This window comes from Amphiprion ocellaris, chromosome 6 (assembly GCF_022539595.1).
Source record: "Amphiprion ocellaris isolate individual 3 ecotype Okinawa chromosome 6, ASM2253959v1, whole genome shotgun sequence".
Classification (NCBI taxonomy): domain Eukaryota; kingdom Metazoa; phylum Chordata; class Actinopteri; family Pomacentridae; genus Amphiprion; species Amphiprion ocellaris.
The window spans coordinates 878,333-901,623 of NC_072771.1; the positions used below are offsets into that span (position 1 = coordinate 878,333).

General features: G+C 42.4%; 1 protein-coding gene across 9 annotated transcripts; it reads left to right on the forward strand.

Annotated features, from left to right (window-relative positions):
- The first annotated feature begins 380 nt into the window (after positions 1 to 380).
- On the forward strand, positions 381 to 17,556 carry LOC111568981 (surfeit locus protein 4-like). Of its 9 annotated transcripts, none has more exons than XR_008601981.1 (15): positions 381 to 818; positions 1,698 to 1,747; positions 3,198 to 3,270; positions 3,342 to 3,439; positions 6,733 to 6,797; positions 6,866 to 6,900; positions 6,980 to 7,120; positions 7,684 to 7,778; positions 7,867 to 7,963; positions 8,038 to 8,142; positions 9,321 to 9,485; positions 9,561 to 9,615; positions 9,709 to 9,830; positions 12,298 to 12,512; positions 14,151 to 14,289. XR_008601981.1 is itself a non-coding variant. In XM_055011264.1 (15 exons), exons 2-14 carry the CDS (start codon positions 1,719 to 1,721, stop codon positions 10,024 to 10,026), a joined length of 1,113 nt encoding a protein of 370 aa, XP_054867239.1. In that variant the 5' UTR covers positions 385 to 818; positions 1,698 to 1,718; the 3' UTR covers positions 10,027 to 10,067; positions 12,298 to 12,435. The 9 variants fall into 9 exon arrangements, 5 of the variants coding, with proteins under 5 accessions (XP_054867239.1, XP_054867238.1, XP_023126657.2 ...); XM_055011264.1 differs by lacking the exon at positions 14,151 to 14,289 and adding an exon at positions 9,994 to 10,067 and having other exon boundaries at positions 385 to 818; positions 12,298 to 12,435; XR_008601983.1 differs by lacking the exon at positions 14,151 to 14,289 and adding an exon at positions 9,994 to 10,127 and having other exon boundaries at positions 386 to 818; positions 12,298 to 12,430.
- The last annotated feature ends 5,735 nt before the right edge of the window (positions 17,557 to 23,291 follow it).

Below are 23,291 nucleotides of genomic sequence, written 5' to 3' on the forward strand. Positions count from 1 at the left end.
AGGACCACACGGACCAGCATGCATCTGGTTTACAGCTGTCACTGGAGGGAATTCATTTTTTTATTCTGCTTTCCCTGCGAGGACAAAATTCATCCATCACCATCAGTTTAAAAGTTTTAAAACATCCTGCATCTTTTTAAAAGAAATATATTCATCACAGGATATTTATCTGCTCTATTTATTTGTCTGTTGTTTCCCCTCAAATTTATCTATCATGTGACTGTTGCTGGATTATTCACAAAGATGCTAAATGGTTGATTTTTTTTTTTTTATGTTTGGTGGATTAAAAAAAACAGACAAGTCAAATTTTAAAAACAGGCTCAGAAAATGTGAACTCATCAAACTCTTTATTAAACCATAAAATAACATAAACAAAACGACTGCAAAAGACACAAAACGACAACAGAGACACAAAACGACAACGAGACACAAAACAACAACAAAGAGACACAAAACAACCAAAAAATAGACACAAAAAAACACAAAGAGACACAAAACAACCAAAAAATGACACAAAACATCCTCAGACACAAAACAACAACAGACACAAAAAACAAAAAATAGACACAAAACGAATACAGAAACACAAAACGACAACAAAGAGACACAAGATTACCACAGAGACATACAAAACAACCACAACGTGACTGTTCTTTTTCCTGCTTTCAGAAGTTATTTTCTGTTTTCATGTTTGTTTTTCCTGCAGTTCCTCGGACGACCGCAGCGCCTCCTCCGGGCCTGCAGGGGGCGACACCGCGGCTCACAGTCAGTCTGTTTACATGTAGCTGGGTTAGCTTTAGCTTCTGCTGAGCGCTGAGGTAAGTTAAATTAAACCGCAGTTAAACTCAAATCTAAGTTTTTACTCCGATAATAAATGTGAACAAACTTCTGCCGATAAGACCAAACAAATAAAACCGTTACTTCACCCCGAGAAGCCGCTTCTTAGCGTTAGCTTTAGCATAACCGCGTATAGCGCCGAGTTCCTCTTAAAAAAATATACTAATCCAGTTTTTGTTTGCTTCTTAATCCAGAAATTTTCACAGTAATAAATCCGTTAAGACACTTTTGTAATCAGTAAACGTTAGTTTTTAATCGGCTGAGATCTAAACTGTGTTAAACCTTCCAGAGTTGGTTTAATTCATCTGTTATTTATCGAGGCTGTAGGAACCAGTGAGGCTGAAATTCTGCAATATATCAAATTCCTAAAGAAGGAAACATCATGATTCCTTTAATATCGGAAAGAAATAAAACATTAAAACAACAGCGGCTGGTTCAGAGAAACGGCTTTATTTTGTTAGTCCAGCCGCGTTTAGTGCGAAAACTCTATTTAAAAAACTGCTAATTTTGTGTTGGTTTGCTAATAAAATATCATCCATCATATGAAACTAGTGAAGACGTTTTAGGAATCAACAGAAGTCCATTTTCGATTGGGCTCACATACTAAACGCCAATTTACTCTACTTTTATGTATAGTTTCTATTATTTCATGTAAGAATGAGCCCGTTTTCCGTGTCTGCTGTGGAGAGAAGCTGTTAAAATGTCACGAAATGTCAATGAAGTTTTGAATGAACGTTTGTTGTTTATGTAGTTTTTATTTATTGTCTGTTTTAATTAAAAATCTGAAAAAAGTCACATTCAGGAGGAGTTTGGTGGTTCTTGTATGTTCTGCTGAAACTATTTTACCTGTGCACATACAGGTGAGCAGGTGAACCTTCATCATGGTCAAACAGCCACGGAGGACAGACAGGTGAGAACCGGACGTTCTGATTGGTTACTAGTGGCAGGTGCAGCTTCAGGTGTGTTGGTCTTAGTTCATCAGTAACAGCCACAGAAAAGATCAACATTCGAACAGTCACAGTGGACACAAAACGACTTCAAAGAGACACTAAACGACCACAAAAAGACACAAAACAACAACAAAGAGACACAAAACAACCTCAGAGACACAAAATGTCTTCAAAGAGACCCAAAACGACCACAAAGAGACGCAAAATGACAACAAAGAGACACAAAACGACAACAAAGAGACACAAAACATCTATAAAGAGACGCAAAACAACCTCAGAGATACACAAAACAACCTCAAAAAGACACAAAACGACCGCAAAGAGACAAAAAACAACCACAAAGACACACAAAACAACCACAAAGAGACAGTTCTTTATCCTGATGTCTGCAGTTTGATTATTTTCTGTAGATAAAATGTCCGTGTAGTTTCTCATTCATCTGTAGATAAAGTTCTCCACATTAGCATGTTTGTGTAGTTTCTCATTCATCCAGGTCATGGTTATCCAAAGTTGTTTAAATCAATCCAACTGGACTTTAAGAAGGTTCCTTGAAGACGTTCCACCTCTCATCCAAGAGGCTTCTTCAGTTCTGGTGGTGGTTGATGTTGCCTCAGCTTATAACCTCTGTGTGGTGTGGGGTCTTTTGGGTGGACCCCACACCACACAGTCAGAAGAGCAACCTGGTGTATGCAGTTAAATGCAGCGAGGAATGTTCAGATCTCTACGTAGGGGAAACCAAACAGCCACTTAACAAGCGTATGGCTCAACACAGAAGAGCCAGTTCCTCAGGACAGGATTCGGCGGTCTTCCTTCACCTCAAGGAAGAGGGACACTCATTTCAGGACACCAATGTTCAGATTTTGGACAGGGAGGACAGATGGTTTGAGAGAGGCGTGAAAGAAGCCATCCATGTCAAAGTGGAGAAGCCATCTCTGAACAGGGGGGGTGGTCTGCGACATCATCTTTCACCATTTTACAATCAGGTCCTTTCAAAACTCCCCAAAAGAACTACTCAGCAGAATGACTCAGGTGAGGTGGCTCATGCTAACGACCACCATTAGCATACGAGGGCTCGGTGAAACTCGCATTTCAACGACCCCCTTTGTCACTCCCTGGCTCCCAACGACCATCGTTGAGGAGCCAGGTGGGCCTTGGCAATGGTCGTCAGAATGTGAATAACACTGACCACACCTCACAGAGGTTAGAAGCTGAGGCAACATCAACCACCACCAGAACTGAAGAAGCCTCTTGGATGAGAGGTGGAACGTCTTCAAGGAACCTTCTTAAAGTCCAGTTGGATTGATTTAAACAACTTTGGGCTCCACATCAGCAGCTTCGGTCTCCTGTCCTGTGATCAAATGTTTTCAGCTCCTTCTTCTACCTGTTTAAAGCTGCTCTGTGGTCCTCCAGGTGTTTTCTACCTGCGGCAGGAAGCGGCGTGTCGAGGGTTCGGTTCCCTGTCAGGCTGCTTCCCCCTCAGCAGGTACAGAAAACAAACCCGCCCTCCTGTTGCTGTCCTCGACCCATCTGACGGACGTCTCTGTTGTTGTCCAGGTGACAGGAAGCAGCGCCGCAACCACAGAAGAAGAAACACCTGGAGGCCCGGGAACAGATGGAGCTTCAGGAGAGGCCAAGAGGGCCAGACTGGACGGGTCGGTTCCTGTTGGTGTGTTTTTGTTACAGAAACAGATTTATTTATAATAATAATAATAATACATTTTATTTGTATAGCGCTTTTTAGAACACTCAGAGACACTTTCCATAAAAATCAGCAAACATTAAAATTAAAGGAACATCATAAAACAAGTCATAAAATATAAAAATAAGTAGCATGTATTAAAAGCAGTTCTAAACAGGTGGGTCTGAGGAGTGATCTGAAGGTGGTCGGGTCTGTGCTGCATGGATGTGTTGGGGCAGATATGGAGAATGCTCTATCCCCCCAGGTTCAGTGTTTGGTTCTTAGTGGGGGGAGAGAAGGTTTGCATCGGAGGGAGTTTGTGTGGCAGTGGAGCAGGTCTCTGGGGTATGGGGGGCAGTAGAGGGAGTGTGGAGCAGGTCTCTGGGGTATGGGGGGCAGTAGAGGGAGTGTGGAGCAGGTCTCTGGGGTATGGGGGGCAGTAGAGGGAGTGTGGAGCAGGTCTCTGGGGTATGGGGGGCAGTAGAGGGAGTGTGGAGCAGGTCTCTGGGGTATGGGGGGCAGTAGAGGGAGTGTGGAGCAGGTCTCTGGGGTATGGGGGGCAGTAGAGGGAGTGTGGAGCAGGTCTCTGGGGTATGGGGGGCAGTAGAGGGAGTGTGGAGCAGGTCTCTGGGGTATGGGGGGCAGTAGAGGGAGTGTGGAGCAGGTCTCTGGGGTATGGGGGCAGTAGAGGGAGTGTGGAGCAGGTCTCTGGGGTATGGGGGCAGTAGAGGGAGTGTGGAGCAGGTCTCTGGGGTATGGGGGCAGTAGTGGGAGTGTGGAGCAGGTCTCTGGGGTATGGGGGCAGTAGTGGGAGTGTGGAGCAGGTCTCTGGGGTATGGGGGGCAGTAGTGGGAGTGTGGAGCAGGTCTCTGGGGTATGGGGGGCAGTAGAGGGAGTGTGGAGCAGGTCTCTGGGGTATGGGGGGCAGTAGAGGGAGTGTGGAGCAGGTCTCTGGGGTATGGGGGCAGTAGAGGGAGTGTGGAGCAGGTCTCTGGGGTATGGGGGCAGTAGAGGGAGTGTGGGGCAGGTCTCTGAGGTATTGGGGGTTATGGAGGGCTTTGTGGGTCAGCAGGAGGACTTTAAACTGAATGCATTGTGGGATGGGGAGCCAGTGGAGGTTTTGGAGGGCAGGGGTGATGTGTTCAGGAGGAGGACAGCTGAGTTCTGGGTAGACTGAAGTTTATTGAGGACTTGTGAGGATGAACCACAAAGAACGCTGTTGCAGTCGTCAGTTCTGGATGTGATGAATGCGTGGATGAGGGGTTTAGCAGCAGGAAGGAGAGTGAGTTGTGGAGGCGTTCGATGTTCTAGAGGTGGAACAAGGCGGTCCAGGTGATCTGGTTGGTGTGTTGTTGGAAGGTGAGGTTGCTGAGAATGATTCCCACAGATGCGAGGACATGGGGACAGAGTGGAGTTATCGATGATCAGGGTGAAGCTGTCAGTGTTCGATAATTGTCATGTCTGATTTATCGTAGTTGAATTGTAGAAAGTTATTTTGCATCCATGTTTTTCTTCCACTGAGGCAGGTCAGGGTGGAGCAGGTTGTTGGGGTGATGGGTTTGGTTGAGATGTAGATCTGTAAGTCGTTGGCGTAGCAGTGGAAGTGGTACGGTAGCCGAGAGGTGCAAACCAAATTTACATAATGCAAAACACTTTTACAACCTCCAAGACAAATTTACAAGTGACAAAACACTTTTACAAGTCCGAAAACACTTTTACAAGTCCGAAAACACTTTTACAAATCCAAATGTAACTGGAAAGGGAATGTCCCAACTCCGGGGTTGAAGCGGAAGTCACGACGAGGAGCGGCTAATGCAACGGACAGCGAGCAGGTGATGTTTTGCCCGTTTTGTGGGGAACATATGAACCGATTGACGCGGTTTTGTTTTTCGTGTGGTCGGTCTTTAGAGTGTTTAAATGGCGCAGATCAGACCGACAGAGTGCATTAGCCGCTCCTCGTCGTCACTTCCGGTTCAATCCCGGAGTTGGGACATTCCCTTTCCGGTTACATTTGGGTTTGTAAAAGTGTTTTCGGACTTGTAAAAGTGTTTTTGGACTTGTAAAAGTGTTTTGTCGCTTGTAAATTTGTGTCTTGGAGGTTGTAAAAGTGTTTTGCATTATGTAAGTTTGGTTTGCACCTCTCGGCCACCGTAAAGTGGAGACCATGTTTGCAGAAGATATTACCAAGAGGGAGGATGTAGAGGATGAACAGGAAGGTGCCGAGAACCGAACCCTGGGGGACGCCTGGCAGCAGAGGAGCAGTTATTAATGCTGATGAATTGTTGTCTGTTTGAAAGAACCTGAGCCAGGAGAGGGCGGTACTGCTGATGTTGAGTGATTCCAGGCAGGAGAGGAGGATGGAGTGGTTGATGGTATCGAAGGCTGCAGTGAGATCGAGGATGATGAGGATGGTGAGGAGGCCAGAGTCTGCAGAGAGGAGGATGTCGTTGGTGACTTTGAGAAGGGCTGTTTCAGTGCTGTGTTGTGAGCAGAATCCAGATTGGAATGGTTCAAACAGGGCATTGGAGGTTAGATGGGTTTGGATTTGGGGAGCTATGACACGTTCCAGGATTTTGACAGAAAGGGTAGGTTGGAAATGGGTTGGAAGTTATTCATGATATCAGAGCTGAGTCCAGGTTTTTTAAGGTTGGGGATAACAGCAGCTAGTTTGAGGGGTTGTGGTACTGATCCGGAGCTGAGAGATGAATTAATTATTGTGGTAATGCGGGAGGAGATGGAAGGGAGACAGGCCTTGGTGAGAGCAGATGTGATCCAGACTGCAGGTGGAGCTGCTAATTCCTGTTGTAAATTTGGAGAGTTGTGTGGGAGATAATGGAGAGAAATATGTTAAGGGCTGACTGGTCAGATGTGGGAGGCAGGTGTGGGCAGGTTGCTGTAGATATTTTCAATTTTTGCTTGGAAAAATGTCAGGGATGAGTTGCACTTGTCTGTTGTGATGGATGAGGTGGAGCTGATTTAAAGATTTCATTTATTTATCTGCAGGAAAATGCAGAATATGTGTTAAATATTTAATCCTCATGTTCCCACAGTGAGGACTAGCTGCTCAATATAACAGAGACACAAAACCACCACAAAGAGACATAAAACAACAACAGAGACATAAAACAACAACGAAGAGAGTCAGTCTGATTATTAAAATTTAAACCCATAAAACATTTACTGTGTTTTATCCACAAATCTGCATTAATAATAATAAAAATAATAATAATAATAATAATAATAATAAACGTTAACATGTTTCCACAGGGGTGAGGACGCTGCAGCTCCGTCCAATCGGGAGAAGGCCTCGGGGTCATGTGGTCTGGCAGCAGGTGTGTATGATGTCATCAGGTGTGGTGTGTGTCTGCTCGATGGCTGATGAGGTGATTTTGTGTTGCAGATGTCCCTCCTCCTGACCAGCAGGTGGCAGCAGAGGTGAGTCTGATGGATTCTCCAGGAGGTTAGTGTGGATGTTGTCAGGTCTTCTCACCTGTCTCACCTGTCTCACCTGCAGCTGCAGAGCGTCGGCTCGCTGAAGGTCACCATTCAGCAGAGCAGCGAGAGCAGAGAGTTCGGTCAGACGGACAGGACGGCCGACCGACAGACAGGTGGACTCCACTGTCACGTCTGCAACCTCACCTGTCACTCCCTGCAAGTGAGGAACATCATCAGTGGTTCTTCATCTCCAGAAACTTTATCAGTGATCAGAGTTCTACCTTCATACTGGGAATATTTCCAGAGTTCCAGGTCCTTGAAGTCCATAGAGGAGAACGTCCCCTGGAGAAAGTTCTACTCTAGAACTTTCTCCAGTTGTCGGTCGGTCTACTCTAGAACTTTCTCCAGATGTCTGTAGGTCTACTCTAGAACTTTCTCCAGTTGTCGGTAGGTCTACTCTAGAACTTTCTCCAGATGTCTGTAGGTCTACTCTAGAACTTTCTCCAGTTGTCGGTAGGTCTACTCTAGAACTTTCTCCAGTTGTCGGTGAGTCTGCTCTAGAACTTTCTCCAGTTGTCGGTGAGTCTGCTCTAGAACTTTCTCCAGGAGACGTTCTCCTCTATGGACTTCAAGGACCTGGAACTCTGGAAATATTCCCAGTCTGAAGGTAGAACTCTGATCATTGATAAAGTTACTGGAGATGAAGAATCAGATGTTCTGAGGAGGTTGTTTATCAGATTTTTTTGGTTTCTGAGGAAGGTTTCAGCTCCTCCTGTGTTTCAGGTGTTTCAGGACCACATGTCAGGAGCAGAACACCTGAAGAAGCTGCAACAGATCACACAATCCATCCGCCTCAACACACACACTCTGCAGGACAGGTACACACACACACACACACACACACTGCAACCTAAATCCTGTCTGGAAGTTTTGGACCAGAACCAACTCCAGCTGTGGTTCTGCCAGCAGGAGGCGTCGTCCTGAGGCTCAGCGCTGGTGTGACTCCTGTCAGACTCACTTCGCCGGTGACGTCATCATCCACCGACGGACCAAACAGCACAAGGTGAGCCTCAGAACCACGATGAGAACACGACCCGGCCGCAGAACCCGGTTCTGACCCGCCTCTGTCTGCTCCAGATGTGTAAGCAGCTGTGTCGGCCGTTCTGTCCTGTCTGCAAACGACACTTCAGGACACCCAGGAAGTTCGTCGAGCACATGAAGTCTCCAGAACACAAACAACAGGTCAGTAACGACAACAAAGAGACACAAAACCACCACAAAGAGACACAAAACAACAACAAATAGACACAAAACCACCACGAAGAGACACAAAACCACCACGAAGAGACACAAAACCACCACAAATAGACACAAAACCACCACGAAGAGACAGAAAACCACCACGAAGAGACACAAAACCACCACAAAGAGACACAAAACCACCACGAAGAGACACAAAACCACCACAAAGAGACACAAAACGACCACGAAGAGACACAAAACCACCACAAAGAGACACAAAACCACCACAAATAGACAGAAAACCACCACGAAGAGACACAAAACCACCACGAAGAGACACAAAACCACCATGAAGAGACACAAAACCACCACAAAGAGACACAAAACCACCACGAAGAGACACAAAACCACCACAAAGAGACACAAAACCACCACGAAGAGACACAAAACCACCACAAAGAGACACAAAACCACCACAAAGATACACAAAAGGACAACAAAGAGACACAAAACGACAACAAAGAGACACAAAACCACCACAAACAGTCACAAAACCACCAAAAAGAGACACAAAACCACCACAAAGAGACACAAGACCACCACAAAGAGATACAAAACAACCATGAAGACACAAAACCACCACAAATAGACACAAAACCACCACGAAGAGACACAAAACCACCACAAAGAGACACAAAACCACCACAAAGAGACACACAATCGCACGGATGGTGTGCGGTCACTAGCGGACCACAACATGGTCACATGACGGCACTGAGCAATAGCGGGCGCTACGTGGTCACATGACCGAGCTTTCAGCTTGATGATCCTGCAGATGAGTCGGATAAACACAGCGGCTCGGCCACAAACTTTCCCGTTTATTTCTAAAACTCTTCAGGGAAAAGTATTTCTGAAAGTATTTGAGGCAGAAATAATCTGCAGCAGCTGCATGTATCCTGGTTTTATTTCACGATGGCTAGTTTAGATGTCACCACGTAGCAGCCTGCTGTTGCTCAGCGCTGTCATGTGACCATGTTGTGGTCCGCTAGTGACCACCTGCCGTCCGTGTGATTTTCAGATGCGGTGTGTTGAAGCAGGAAAATCACATCTAGTGGACACACGGCTTCAGACTGTGTGTTTGTTTCTGGTGAATAAAGTTTGTCTGTTTGTGTCTTCAGGTGACACTAGAAGCCCAGGAGGAGGAACTGATCACTGTGGATGCTGTGGGCTGCTTCCAGGACGAGGAGGAAGAGGAGGAGGAGGAGGAGGAGGAGGAGGAGGAGGAGGAGGAGGTAGATGTAGCAGAAGAAGAAGGAGGAGGAGGGAAGGAGTTGGTGTTGGAGGTAAATGTTTAAATATTTATTCTTCAGTCAGACCAGAGTCTCTGAGGATCAGTAACTGATGTTTGATGTTTGCAGACCGCTGATCCTGACCACTCCACCAGGGGGCAGTACGACCCCCACACCACATATGGTAGGTCCCTGTGGTTGCTATGGGAACAGGTTGTAGAACTCACCTGTAGCTCCTCCAGCTGGATCAATGATCAGTAACTCTTTGTGTCAACAGGAAGTAGTTTTGTGGTTCCAGTTTGTGGCTTCGTCTGTCGACTCTGCAACAAGTTTTTCTACACAGAAGCCACAGCAAAACACACACACTGCAGGACACACACACACTACCTGAAGCTGCAGGTAACACACACACACACACACACACACACACACACACACACACACACACACACACACACACACACACACACACACACACACACACACACATACAGTCTGATAACCTGTACCTGATCCTTACAGAGACACGACAACTGACTGTTGTTCGTTGTTGTTTATTTAGAGGAGGGGGGAGGGGCACGATGACCTCAGCTGACCACCTGGTGATGATGATGTCACGGAGAGCTCACTGGACAGGTGCATACCTGCTCAGGTTGCTGTGTTACTGACACCTGCTGGCTCCTGTTGGAACTGCAGGTTAAAGTTTGTTTTCTGTCTGGATAAATGTGAATAAAAGAGTCTGAAAGACTGAAACTGTTTGTTTCATCAGAAGAATGTCTGCTGACAGTGATTCAGTCATTTGTGGACATATTTATTTATATATAACAAAATGATAACAATAAAATATAATGAATTAAAATACAAATAAGAAAAAAATACAAAACTATCAGAATGAAACAAAATAAAAATAATGAATATTAATCATATAAAAATAAAAGACAAACAATATGATTTAAAATGATAACAATAAAATCTAATTATATTATAAATAAATATAAAACAATATAATAAAAATAATGAACATTAACCATATAAAAATAACTGAAATAATATAATTTAAAGTGGAAGCCACACTAAATATAAATTATATTTAAAATAAGAAATAAATACAAAAAATATCGAATAAAACAAAATAAAAATAATGAACTGTATTGACATGAAAATGAAAGATAAATGTAGTTTAAAATGATAACTTTAAAATAGATTATATTAAAAATAAATATGTAATACAAAATATAATTTAACAAGAAAATAAAACATTTATATGAACATTTTATATGAAAATAAAAATTTAAAAATATAAAATATATTAAAATAAGAAAATATGGAACAATACAACAATAAAATAACATCATTTATATGAAAATAAATGATACATAATATAATGTAAAATCGTAGCATTAAGCATTACAAGAGATTCTATTAAAAATTAAAATACTAAACATTAAAAGAAAAATAAATATTAGTCATGAAAAAAGACAAATTATATAATTTATTTAAAATGATAACATTAAAATATTAGAGTATATTAAAATAAATAAATATATAGTACAAAAATATTAGAATTTAACAATAAAATTGAAATAATGAACATTAACCATAGAAAATAAAAGATAAATATCATTTATTTAAAATGATAACACAAAATATTAAAATAAAAAAAATTATTAAATTAGCCTTAACAATAAAATAAAAGTAAACAGAAGAAATAGAAAATACAAATCAAAAAATTTGTTACAAAATTACAATTAAACAGAAATAAACTATTATTTTTATGCCAACTTTCAGAACGTTTTTAAACTAAATTAGAAACTGTTAAAGTTCTATTTTTGACTTAAAGTATTTATAAAGTCCCACATTTATTTTCTACATTCCTTAACTTTATCATTTATTGTTATATTTGGGCTGCACAGTGGTGTAGTGGTTAGTTCTGTCACCTTGCAGCTAGAAGATCCCTGGTTCATGTCCCAGCCTTCCTGGGATCTTCCTGCATGGAGTCTCCATGTTCTCCTGGACATGTGTGGGTTTTCTCCAGGTTCTCCAGCTTCCTCCCACAGTCCAGAAACATGCTGAGGTTAACTGGTGATTCTGAACTGTCTGTAGGTGGGAATGTGAGTGTGATTGTTTGTCTCTACGTGTAGCTGTGTGATAGACTGTTACCTGTCCAGGTGTCCTCTGCCTTCACCCTCAGTCAGCTGGGACAGACTCCAGCCCCCCGTGACCCTAATGAGGATAGAGCGGTGTATAGATCATGGATGGATGTTACATTTGACAGAAATCTTTAAATTTCGTTCCTAAAATCAAAATTTCTTGAAACATTCTTGAATCATAATCGACTAAAAAGGGAAGGAATCCTTCAGTTTATTAAAAAAAAACTTAAAAATAATGTTTTAATAAATTGTTTTATATTTAATTTTGAAATATTAAATTTAAAGTTAGATTTTGTGTATTTTTTAAGTTATATTTCTATTTTGATTATTTTGAGTCATGTCACTTCTTGAGTTAACCGGAGATAAACTACTTTAATTCTCATTAATCAATAATCAATAATCATATTTAATTATTGGGATTATTAAGAAAAAAAGCTGCAGTTTGTTTTGTTTGGTTTACATTTAAAATATTAAACCCTGATTATGAGATGTTTTATTGATTGATCTGAAATCAATAATTAATTGTTTGATTCTGAGGTTCCGTTTTCTCTAAATCAACTAAAATAAACACTGAAAGACATAATTTAACCAAATCTGTTAATATTCTGAAGAAAACTAACTCAGAAATGAAGCAGCTGCAGAAACATCCACAAAATAAAAGATAAAAAACATTACAAATAAACTTTTATTTCATATTTCGTGTTTGTTTCCTGCAGCCTCCGTCCACGTGGCACGCCTCGTCGTGCACGGCCGCAGGGGGCGCGCTCCCGGCCGGCGCGCAGCATTGTGGGTCGGAGGAGAACCAGCGGGGCAGCATCAGCACCGGCGGAAGGGACCGGGACGCCTGAGAGCGGATAGAAGCTGCGCCGGAGCCGCTGCAGACATGGGACACGGAGACCTAATGAGCCGGGCGGAGGACGTAGCGGACCAGGTGAGCTGCTCTGACCGGAGAGGGCGCACTCTGAGGCGCCCGCAGGCAGCGCTGCGACCCGGTCCGGATGTCTGTGTTTTAAAAGGTTCAAACTTAAACCGGCTGAGTTCTCCGCCACTATAGACGGAAAGTGACCGTTTTCTGGTTTAAATCCGGATTTAACATCTTCCCTGGAGGCACTTTGTTGGTTTAAATGTGAACTTTTGTGAAGTTTGAAGAGAAGCCGCAGATTGCAGGAACCGGAAGCTGACGTCTGAATTAAAACCTACTTTAACACAAAAATATTGGCTGTACTTCTATTTCCTGTCGGCCGAAAAGAAAAGAAACTGTGAATTTGATTTTTGTCTGTCGGTGTTGTTCTACCTGCTGATGCTTTCTGTGGAGAAACGAGGAAACTTTAAATTGACGCATTTTTGAGCGGAGTCTGGAGCGGAAATAACAGAAGATAGAATCAGAGAAATGTTCACTGTTGTCTCTATTATTACAGTAAGAACAGGAACAAACGCATCTGTTGTTTAATGATTGTTGGAAGAAGTTGTGGTGAATTTTATTTCTCCCGAAATCAGAAGGAAACTCAGATTAACACACTCAGAACAAAATGAGTTTATTATCTGTTGTAAGTTTCAGCCTAACAGCATTAAAGTGTTAAAATCTCAGTTTTCTCAATGGAGTCTGGTGTGAGGGTCATTCAGGCTCATGGAGCTGAAGTTTTAGCGGATTTAAATGTTGTCTTTAGTGATGAATGCTCTAAAAGTGAAACTAAAAGGAAGATATTAGTAATCATCTAGATAGACTGTAATCTGGAAGTTTAAAGCAGGTTTTAGTCGCTTCCACTTTTCTGTTTCCGCCGTCACAGAACTCCGTTGAGTTTTTGTCTGTTTTAACAAACTGCTGTGGTTTTCCTCTTTGAGGCTGTTGAATGTTTTCAAACTGCCAGATACACACTGATGCTGCTGATGCTAGTTAGTTCCCAGTTAGCTCTCACTTAGCTCCCAGTTAGCTCCCAGTTAGCTCCTAGTTAGCTCCTAGTTAGCTCCCAGTTAGCTCCCATTTAGCTCTCACTTAGCTCCCAGTTAGCTCTCACTTAGCTCCCAGTTAGCTCCCAGTTAGCTCCTAGTTAGCCTCCAGTTAACTTCCTTTTAGCTCACACTTAGCTCACAGTGAGCTCACAGTGAACTCACAGTTAGCTTATAGTTAACGCCTGGTTATCTCCCAATTAGCTCCCAGTTAACTTAAAGTTAGCTCCTACTAAGCTTCCAGTTAGCTTACATTTAACTCACAATTAGCTCACAGTTAGCTCATAGTTTGCTCCTGGATAGCTACCAGTTTTCTACCAGTTAGCTCCTAGGTAGCTATTGGTGAAGCCTCATTTAATTGCATGAAAAGTAGTATTTCCAGTAGGTGGTGCTGTTATGATGAATGAGGTTCCTCCAGCTGGTCCTGAAGCATCAGACTCACCTTGTTGTTACAAACAACTGCTGGTCGATGGCAGCACCTGAACCAGCAGCTAAAGGTGGCTAATGGCAGCTAACAGCAGCTACAAGCAGCTAATAGCAGCTACCAGCGGCTAATGGTGGCGAACAGCACCTACCAGTGGCTAACAGAAGCTAACAGCTAACCGGTTCTGTTCTGCCCCAGTTCCTGCGCGTCACCAAACACTACTTGCCCCACGTGGCCCGGCTCTGCCTGGTCAGCACCTTCCTGGAGGACGGGGTCCGGATGTGGTTCCAGTGGGCGGAGCAAAGCGAGTACATCAACGCCACCTGGAGCTGCGGTCACTTCCTGGCTAACGTGTTCGTATTCATCAACCTGCTGGGGCAGCTAGGTAAGAAGCAGCTTCCTGTAGGGGTTCTGGAGGACCAGGAACCGTCTCCACAGGAAGCTGAACCTCAGACTCAGATGTTTGAGGGTTTTTGGTTTCAGACTGAGTTTGGATCCATCACTGAGCTGAGCATCTTTATTCTGTTCATCACCCTGGTGATTCCTCTGCAACAGGAAGTTAGTTTTTAAATCATGTTTACAGTAAGATTATCAAAATAAAACATCCTTTAATCGGGTTATAGCCGAACAACAAACTCCAGTCAGATTCATAATTTAATCCAGTTTCAGTTTGTAATTAAACAGCTGTAATGGATGAACTCCATCCAGAGGTTCAACATCTGTTTGTCTGCAGGTGGTTGTGTTTTGATTCTCAGCAGGAACATTGTCCAACACGCCTGCTGTGGTCTGTTCGCTGTCATTGCTCTGCAGGTAAACCATAACCAACACCAACCAACACAACCAACACTAACTAACCAACACCAACCAACACCAACCAACACTAACCAACACTAACCAACCAGCACTAACCAACCAATACTAACCAACCAACGCCAACCATCACCAACCAACACTAACCAACACTGACCAACCAGCACTGACCAACCAACACTGACCAACCAACACTAACCAACACCAACCAACAATAACCAACCAACACTAACTAACCCAAACCTGCACTAACTAACCCAAACCAGCACTAACTACCCAAACCAACACTAACTAACCCAAACCTGCACTAACTAACCCAAACCAACACTAACAAACCCAAACCAATGCTAACTAACCCAAACCAACACTAACTAACCCAAACCTGCACTAACTAACCCAAACCAACACTAACTAACCCAAACCAATGCTAACTAACCCAAACCAACACTAACTAACCCAAACCAACACTAACCCAAACCAACGCTAACTACACCAAACCAACGCAAACTAACCCAAACCAATTCTAACCCAAACCAACACTAACCCAAACCAACGCTAACTACACCAAACCAACGCTAACTAACCCAAACCAATTCTAACTAACCCAAACCAACACTAACCCAAACCAGCACTAACTAACCCAAAGCAGCACTAACCCAAATCAGCACTAACTAACCCAAACCAACACTAACCTAAACCAGAACTAACATTAATTAACCAGCACTAACCAACACTAACTAACCAACACTAACTAACCAACACTAACTAACCAACACTAACTTAATCTTTTATTTACATATTTCTTCTTTCACAAAATGGCAAATATCTGTAGATTGATATTTTTTCTGATTTAAATACATGTAATTAGTTACTGAGACAGAGGGCCAGCAGGGGGCGCTGCTGCTCAGAGACATTAAATATACTGGAGTTAATCTGAGAAGAAGAATCTCCATGAAACGTTCAGTTTGATCCAGATGTTCCTAAAGGTCGTGTTTGTTTCCAGACGGTGGCGTACAGCATCCTGTGGGACCTGAAGTTCCTCATGAGGTCAGAATCATCTTTATTTAGTCATCATCGACCAATCAGCTGCTGCTTCATCTACTGGAACTTCAGTTTGACCTTCAGACTGGGACCCCTGGATGGATGTGGAACTTATCTGGTATCAGTTTTATATCCATCAAGATTAGAACCAGAATGACATTAAAATGGTCCAAAATGACTCAAAAATGGTCCAAAGAGGACTCAGAAATGGTCCGACAACTGTGCAGTTGTCGGGAGGTCTACTGTAGAACTTTCTCCAGGGGACGTTCTCCTCTATGGACTTCAAGGACCTGGAACTCTGGAAATAATCCCAGTATGAAGGTAGAACTCTGATCATTGATAAAGTTACTGGAGATGAAGAACCAGATGTTCTGAGGTTCTGGTTGATTGAGAAACAGACACTTGGAGACCATCAGATGGAGTTTAGGGTTCTTTATTTGTACTTGAGTTAGTGCTCCAGATGTTATTGTGACATTCTTGCAGGAACCTGGCTCTGTTAATATGGATGACGTTCTTGCAGGAACCTGGCTCTGGGCGGAGGTCTTCTCCTGCTCCTGGCTGAGTGCAGGTCTGAGGCTCGCAGTGTTTTTGCCGGAGTTCCTTCTCTGGGATGCCAGAGTTCTCCGAAGCACCTGCTGCAGCTGGGAGGTCGGGTTCTCCTGGTTCTCATGTTCATGACGCTGCTGCACCTGGACCTCAGCCTGCTGACGGTGAGTCACCACAACATGCTTCATCTGGTAGAACATGTCTAGAGGAACCTCAGGACTGGACCGTGATAAATAGAACCCTCCTCCTGGTGACCTGATGAGTTCTGACCCCACAGCTGGTTCTCCTCTGACGGAAAGAGCTGTTAGCATGGTGGATAGCTATTAGCATGGTGGTAAGCTGTTACCTTGGTGGCTAGCAGTTAGCATGGTGGTTAGCTATTAGCATGGTGGGTAGCTGTTAGCATGGTGGGTAGCTGGTAGCATGGTGGCTAGCTGTTAGCATGGTGGCTAGCTGTTAGCATGGTGGTTAGCTACCATGATAACTTCTTCTTCAGAGCATTTACTCTAATGATAACATAGTCTGGACCTGGTTCTGATCTGGTTCTAACTCGGTTCTGATCGGGTTCTAACCCAGTTCTGACCTGATTCTGAGTGGTTCTGACCCAGTTCTGTCCCATCTGTGTCCAGGTGTTGCAGAACCTGGTGGGCACGGCGCTGATGGTTCTGGTGGCGGTGGGCTTTAAGACCAAGCTGGCGGCGCTGACTCTGGTGTTCTGGTTGTTCTGCATTAACGTGACCTTTAACGCCTTCTGGAATGTTCCGGTCCACCGACCCGTCCACGACTTCCTCAAGTACGACTTCTTCCAGACCACCTCGGTGATCGGAGGCCTGCTGCTGGTGGTGGCCCTGGGGCCTGGGGGGGTCTCCATGGATGAGAAGAAGAAGGAGTGGTGAGCAGGAGGACCAGGAGAACCAGGAGAACCACCTCCAACTTCTATTTATTACCCCTCTGCTCTCAGAGCTCATTTTTCTATTTACTGACCTTTGATTCTGTGAAGAACCAGAATGTCTGATTTTCTGGATCCAGGTTCTGCTGCAGTGACGGCATTCTTCCTACTGGAGGTGCCGTCTGCTGCTTCACTTCATCGGTTCTGTTTTTATTTGTTCTTCTGTCTGTGTCTCCGAGTGAAAATCTTTTTCTATCGTGTTTTCGTAGAACACGTTTAATACACTGCAGCATTAAAAAGAACACTTCCTGTTTCTGAGTTTTTGAGACAAAACTTCACAGATTCCTGAAGTTCTGCTTCAGTTTGTTGCTCATTGAAAGGGAACGTGGGAAATGTTGGACAGAAATAGGAACCGAAAAATGAATGCTTCAGGTTGTTTTTTTCTGGAGGTTCTAGACGTCATCTCGAACTCCTGAAACCTCATAAATGACCTCGAGAACCTCCAGGATGTCGTTAAGGAGGTTTCAAGAGTTCTAGAGTTCACTCACGAAGTTCTAGGAGGTTCTAGGTTTCAGTGGTTACGTTGGAACAGTGGTTCTACAGTTATTGTTAGAGGTTCAGGTTGTTTTAGAGAACATCCTAGAGCTTTCAGAGGTTCTGGAGTTCATTCAGGACATGTAGGTGGTTCTAGAGATTGTTTAGGAGGTTCTGGAGTTCATGTTAGAGGTTCAGGTTGTTTTAGAGAACATCGTGGATGTTCTAGAGGTCATCTAGAACTCCTGAAACCTCATAAATGACCTCTAGAACCTCCAGGATGTCTTTTAGGAAGTGTCTGGAGTTCTAGAGTTCACTTGGAAGGTTTAGAGAACATCCAGGAGGTTCTAGAGTTGATATAGGAGGTCCAGGTTGTTTTAAAGAATATTCTGGAGGTTCAAGGGTTCAGTTAGGTGCTACCAGTAGTTCTACAGTTTGTTTAGGAGGTTCTAGGGTTCATGTTAGAGGTTCAGGTTGTTTTAGAGAATATCCTGGAGGTTCTAGAGGTCATCTAGAACTCCTGAAATCTCATAAATGACCTCTAGAACCTCCAGGATGTCGTTAAGGAGGTTTCAAGAGTTCTAGAGTTCACTCACGAAGTTCTAGGAGGTTCTAGGTTTCAGTGGTTACGTTGGAACAGTGGTTCTACAGTTATTGTTAGAGGTTCAGGTTGTTTTAGAGAACATCCTAGAGCTTTCAGAGGTTCTGGAGTTCATTCAGGACATTTAGGTGGTTCTAGAGATTGTTTAGGAGGTTCTGGAGTTCATGTTAGAGGTTCAGGTTGTTTTAGAGAACATCGTGGATGTTCTAGAGGTCATCTAGAACTCCTGAAACCTCATAAATGACCTCTAGAACCTCCAGGATGTCTTTTAGGAAGTGTCTGGAGTTCTAGAGTTCACTTGGAAGGTTCAGAGAACATCCAGGAGGTTCTAGAGTTGATATAGGAGGTCCAGGTTGTTTTAAAGAATATTCTGGAGGTTCAAGGGTTCAGTTAGGTGCTACCAGTAGTTCTACAGTTTGTTAGGAGGTTCTAGGGTTCATGTTAGAGGTTCAGGTTGTTTTAGAGAATATCCTGGAGGTTCTAGAGGTCATCTAGAACTCCTGAAATCTCATAAATGACCTCTAGAACCTCCAGGATGTCTTTTGGGAGAAATAAGGGGTCTAGAGGTCACTCGGGTGGTTCTACAATTTGTTTAGGAGGTTCTATAGTTAATGTTAGAGGTTCAGATTGTTTTAGAGAACATTCAGGAGGTTCTAGAGGTCATCCGAAAATCACTCCTGGAACCTCATAAATGACCTCTAGAACCTCCAGGATGTTTTTTTATGAGGTTTCAGGAGGTTCTGGGAGGTTATAGGTGGTTCTAGGGTTCACTTTGGTTTGAACAATGGTTCTACGGTTTGTTTAGGAGGTGGTTCTAGAGTTCATTTAGGGATTCAAGTTGTTTTAGAGAACATCTGAGGTTGTAGAGGTCATCTAAAACTCCTGAACCCTCATAAATGACCTCTAGAACCTCCAGGATGTCTTTTGAGAGGTAAATTATGAGGCTTCAGAAGTTCTAGAGTTCACTTGAGAGGTTCTAGGGTTCAGTTAGCTGGTAACAGTGGTTCTACGGTTTGTTTAGTTCTAGAGTTAATTTATAGACACACAAAGGAAACTGTTGCAGACTCTGTTCCCACCCATCTGGGCTGCAAACACACAGAAACCAAACACACTTTCACCCAGAACACAGGATAAAATGTGGAGAACGATGGAAAATACACACTAACATACAATAACACACAATAGTACACACACTAATACACACAATAACACACTAATACACAATAACAGACAATAACACACTAATACACAGTAACACACATAACAGACAATAACACACTAACACACACAATAACAGAAAATGACACACAATAACAGACAATAACACACTAACACACACTGAGTCCATTCATCTGTGAACTGACTCTGACCTTAAACTGAATCTACACACTGAAACAGGCTGTTTGTCCTCACAACTTCAGAAATACACACATAAACACTAATACACTCATACACAAACAGACACACTGCAATTATGAGTTATTGATTTCTCCAAAAAGCAGCAGCTGGAACTGTCAGGAGTGTGTGTGTGTGTGTGTGTGTGTGTGTGTGTGTGTGTGTGTGTGTGTGTGTGTGTGTGTGTGTGTGTGTGTGTGTGTGTGTGTGTGTGTGTGTGTGTGTGTGTGTGTGTGTGTGTGTGTGTGTGTGTGTGTGTGTGTGTGGTGTTCAGGTGCTGCCCTTGGCTGCAGGTTATTACAGAACTGGTCACTGAGAGATAATGTGAAGGACGGAAGGAAAAAACACAAAACTTAGCGATTCAGAGACACAAAATTCAGATTAAACACAACAAGAACACAACAACACAACTAGAACAAAGGTTCTGGGGTTTATTCTAAAGGTTCTAGGGTTTATTCTGGAGGTTCTAGGGTTTTTTTCTGAAGGTTCTAGGGTTTATTCTGAAGGTTCTAGGGTTCATTCTGAAGGTTCTAGGGTTTATTCTGAAGGTTCTAGGATTCATTCTGAAGGTTCTAGGGTTTATTCTGGAGGTTCTAGGGTTTATTCTGGACGCACTAGGGTTTATTCTGGAGGTTCTAGGGTTTATTCTGGAGGTTCTAGGGTTTATTCTGGACGCTCTAGGGTTTATTCTGGAGGTTCTAGGGTTTATTCTGAAGGTTCTAGGATTCATTCTGAAGGTTCTAGGGTTTATTCTGGAGGTTCTAGGGTTTATTCTGGACGCTCTAGGGTTTATTCTGGAGGTTCTAGGGTTTATTCTGGAGGTTCTAGGGTTTATTCTGGACGCTCTAGGGTTCATTCTGAAGGTTCTAGGGTTTATTCTGAAGGTTCTAGGATTCATTCTGAAGGTTCTAGGGTTTATTCTGGAGGTTCTAGGGTTTATTCTGGACGCTCTAGGGTTTATTCTGGAGGTTCTAGAGTTTATTCTGGAGGTTCTAGGGTTTATTCTGGACGCTCTAGGGTTTATTCTGGAGGTTCTAGGGTTTATTCTGGAGGTTCTAGGGTTTATTCTGGACGCTCTAGGGTTTATTCTGGAGGTTCTAGGGTTTATTCTGAAGGTTATAGGGTTTATTCTGGAGGTTCTAGGGTTTATTCTGAAGGTTCTAGGGTTTATTCTGGAGGTTCTAGGGTTTATTCTGGAGGTCTTATAAATTCAAATTTTTTTGAACAATATCTTTTCTTTGAGAATAATAAAGTTCTATTTCATTTATTCTTCATATTTGAGAACGTTCGTCGATGTTCTCATGAAGGAAAATGTTGTTTTTTGGTTCTTTAAAGAGTAAAGGTCTGGTTCTTGTTGTGGAACCGAATTACAAAACAAGAGTTTAGTTAGAAATGATCAAATTTAGACGTTTGGAAAAAACTTCAACCTGAAATAAAGAAGATCAGACAGAGAAAACTGAATAATAATAATAATGATAATAACAATAATTATTATTATTATTGTTGTTGTTTTTGTTCTGTTTAAACTCCAGAGATCTTCAGTAAAACCAACAGATCATGAATGAATTTAAAACCAGATAAAAACCAACTCAGTTCTTTATTTCTGGTTTTCTAATATTTCAGACGTTTAGCCCTAACCCTAACCCTAACATTCATCAGCTGTTTATGAAATATTAAATATTATCTGGTTTTATGAGAAACGTTTTCAGGTTTTATTCCTTAAACTCCTGCAGAGCTGCAGGGAACCAGCAGGTGGCACTGCTGCTGTTCAGATGGATTCTGTTCAAACATTTAATCTGAAAAGTGAAATAAAAGATTCAAACCTGAGGATCAAATGATTTATTAAACGTTCAGTTTTACTGCAGTTCTTCACATTCATTCTCTTTAGTCTTTTATATTCTGGAGTTTTATTTGATCAACAGATTTAAGTCTAGTTATTATGTATTGTCTTCATCTGTTTAAAAGCAGCAGATTAATTATTAATAATCAGTGAAACGTTTGAACTGAAAGCAGCTGTCAGATCAGATTTAAGGCTTGATCTGATTCATAGATTCTGTAAATAAATATTAAAGTTATGAAATATTAAAGTCACTAATGTTTATTTAGAGTTGAATCCAGAATCAATGAACCTTTAGTTAGAAAACGACAGATCGGTTCATTAATTATGATTGAATTATTTTCATAGCTGGATTCAGAAATCAGATTAATTTCGATGAAATATTTTAGAAATGTTGACTCTAGAACCTCCTGAAGAACTAAAGAACTGAAGAACCATCACAGCTACTAGACTAAGCTCTAGAACTTTCTTGATCAACTCTAGACCATCATAAATGAACCCTAGAACCTCCTAAAAATGTAAAACCACCAAACTGAATCCTAGAAATACCTCAGCTTTCTGAATGAACTCTAGAACCTCTTGAAAAAAAATCTAGAACCCCGCCTCCCCCCAGCTGAACTCTCCAAACTGATCTCTAGAACCCCCTAAATCAACTCTAGAATCTCCTAAACTTCACAAATAAACACCAAACCGTCCTAAATAAACTATAGAACTGCCAAAACCTTATACATAAAATCTAGAACCTTCTATATGAAGTCTAGAACCACTTCATTGAACCGTGGAACCAGATAACCAGATCTTGGTGAGAACAGACAGAACAAAACGATGGGATCCAGCAGAGAACACAGTTTTAATGATCAGAGGTTGAAAATAGAACAAAGTGGAACGTTTTCTGGATCTAATTGTAAAAACGTTTCACATTTTTAATGGTTTCACTGAAGAAGGATTTTCATGAGAAGAACCTCGTGATGTGACGGAACATGTCTGAACAACAGAGTAAACAACAGAATAAAACTAGAACCTCTGTCCTCCATGGGTTCCGTTTGCTCCGGCTGATCTGAGCTCTTTGCTCTCGTTTCCGCCTCACTGATCTGATTGAATATCGACCAGCACTGACCTCAGACCAGCAGCTCCGCCCACCTGCAGAGGACGGCGGCCATATTGGAGGTCATCATGATCTGGTTAGCAGACGAGCTAACGGCGCTAACAGGTCAGCAGCTACAGTTTATTATTTCATTATTTCCCCATAAGTTAATTTACTGACAGACAGAAGTCTGTTAAATAACGTTCCACTGATATGAACGTTTCTAAACCATCAGCCACAAATCTAATCAATGGTTCAAACGCTTTCATCAGTTTTTCCTGAACTTAGAAACGGTTGAAAAGAAAACTTGTCGTCCATCAGAGAGATTTAAAGCTGCCAATCGTTGGAATCAGGATTAATCTCTGACGCAGCAGCTGGATGTTCAGATTCACATTCAGATTCACTTTATTGTCATTGCAACAAGTGCAACGAAAGGTAAGGTGCAGGCCATACAGTGCAAAATACAAAATATATATAAAAGCTTTGTAATAATAAAAACAAAAACACAAAATGACAAGATGGATTGAAATTAAAAAGGCACCATTAGAACACAGGTTGAGGTATTTACATAAGAGCAGAGAAAAACTGTAGTTCGTATATAC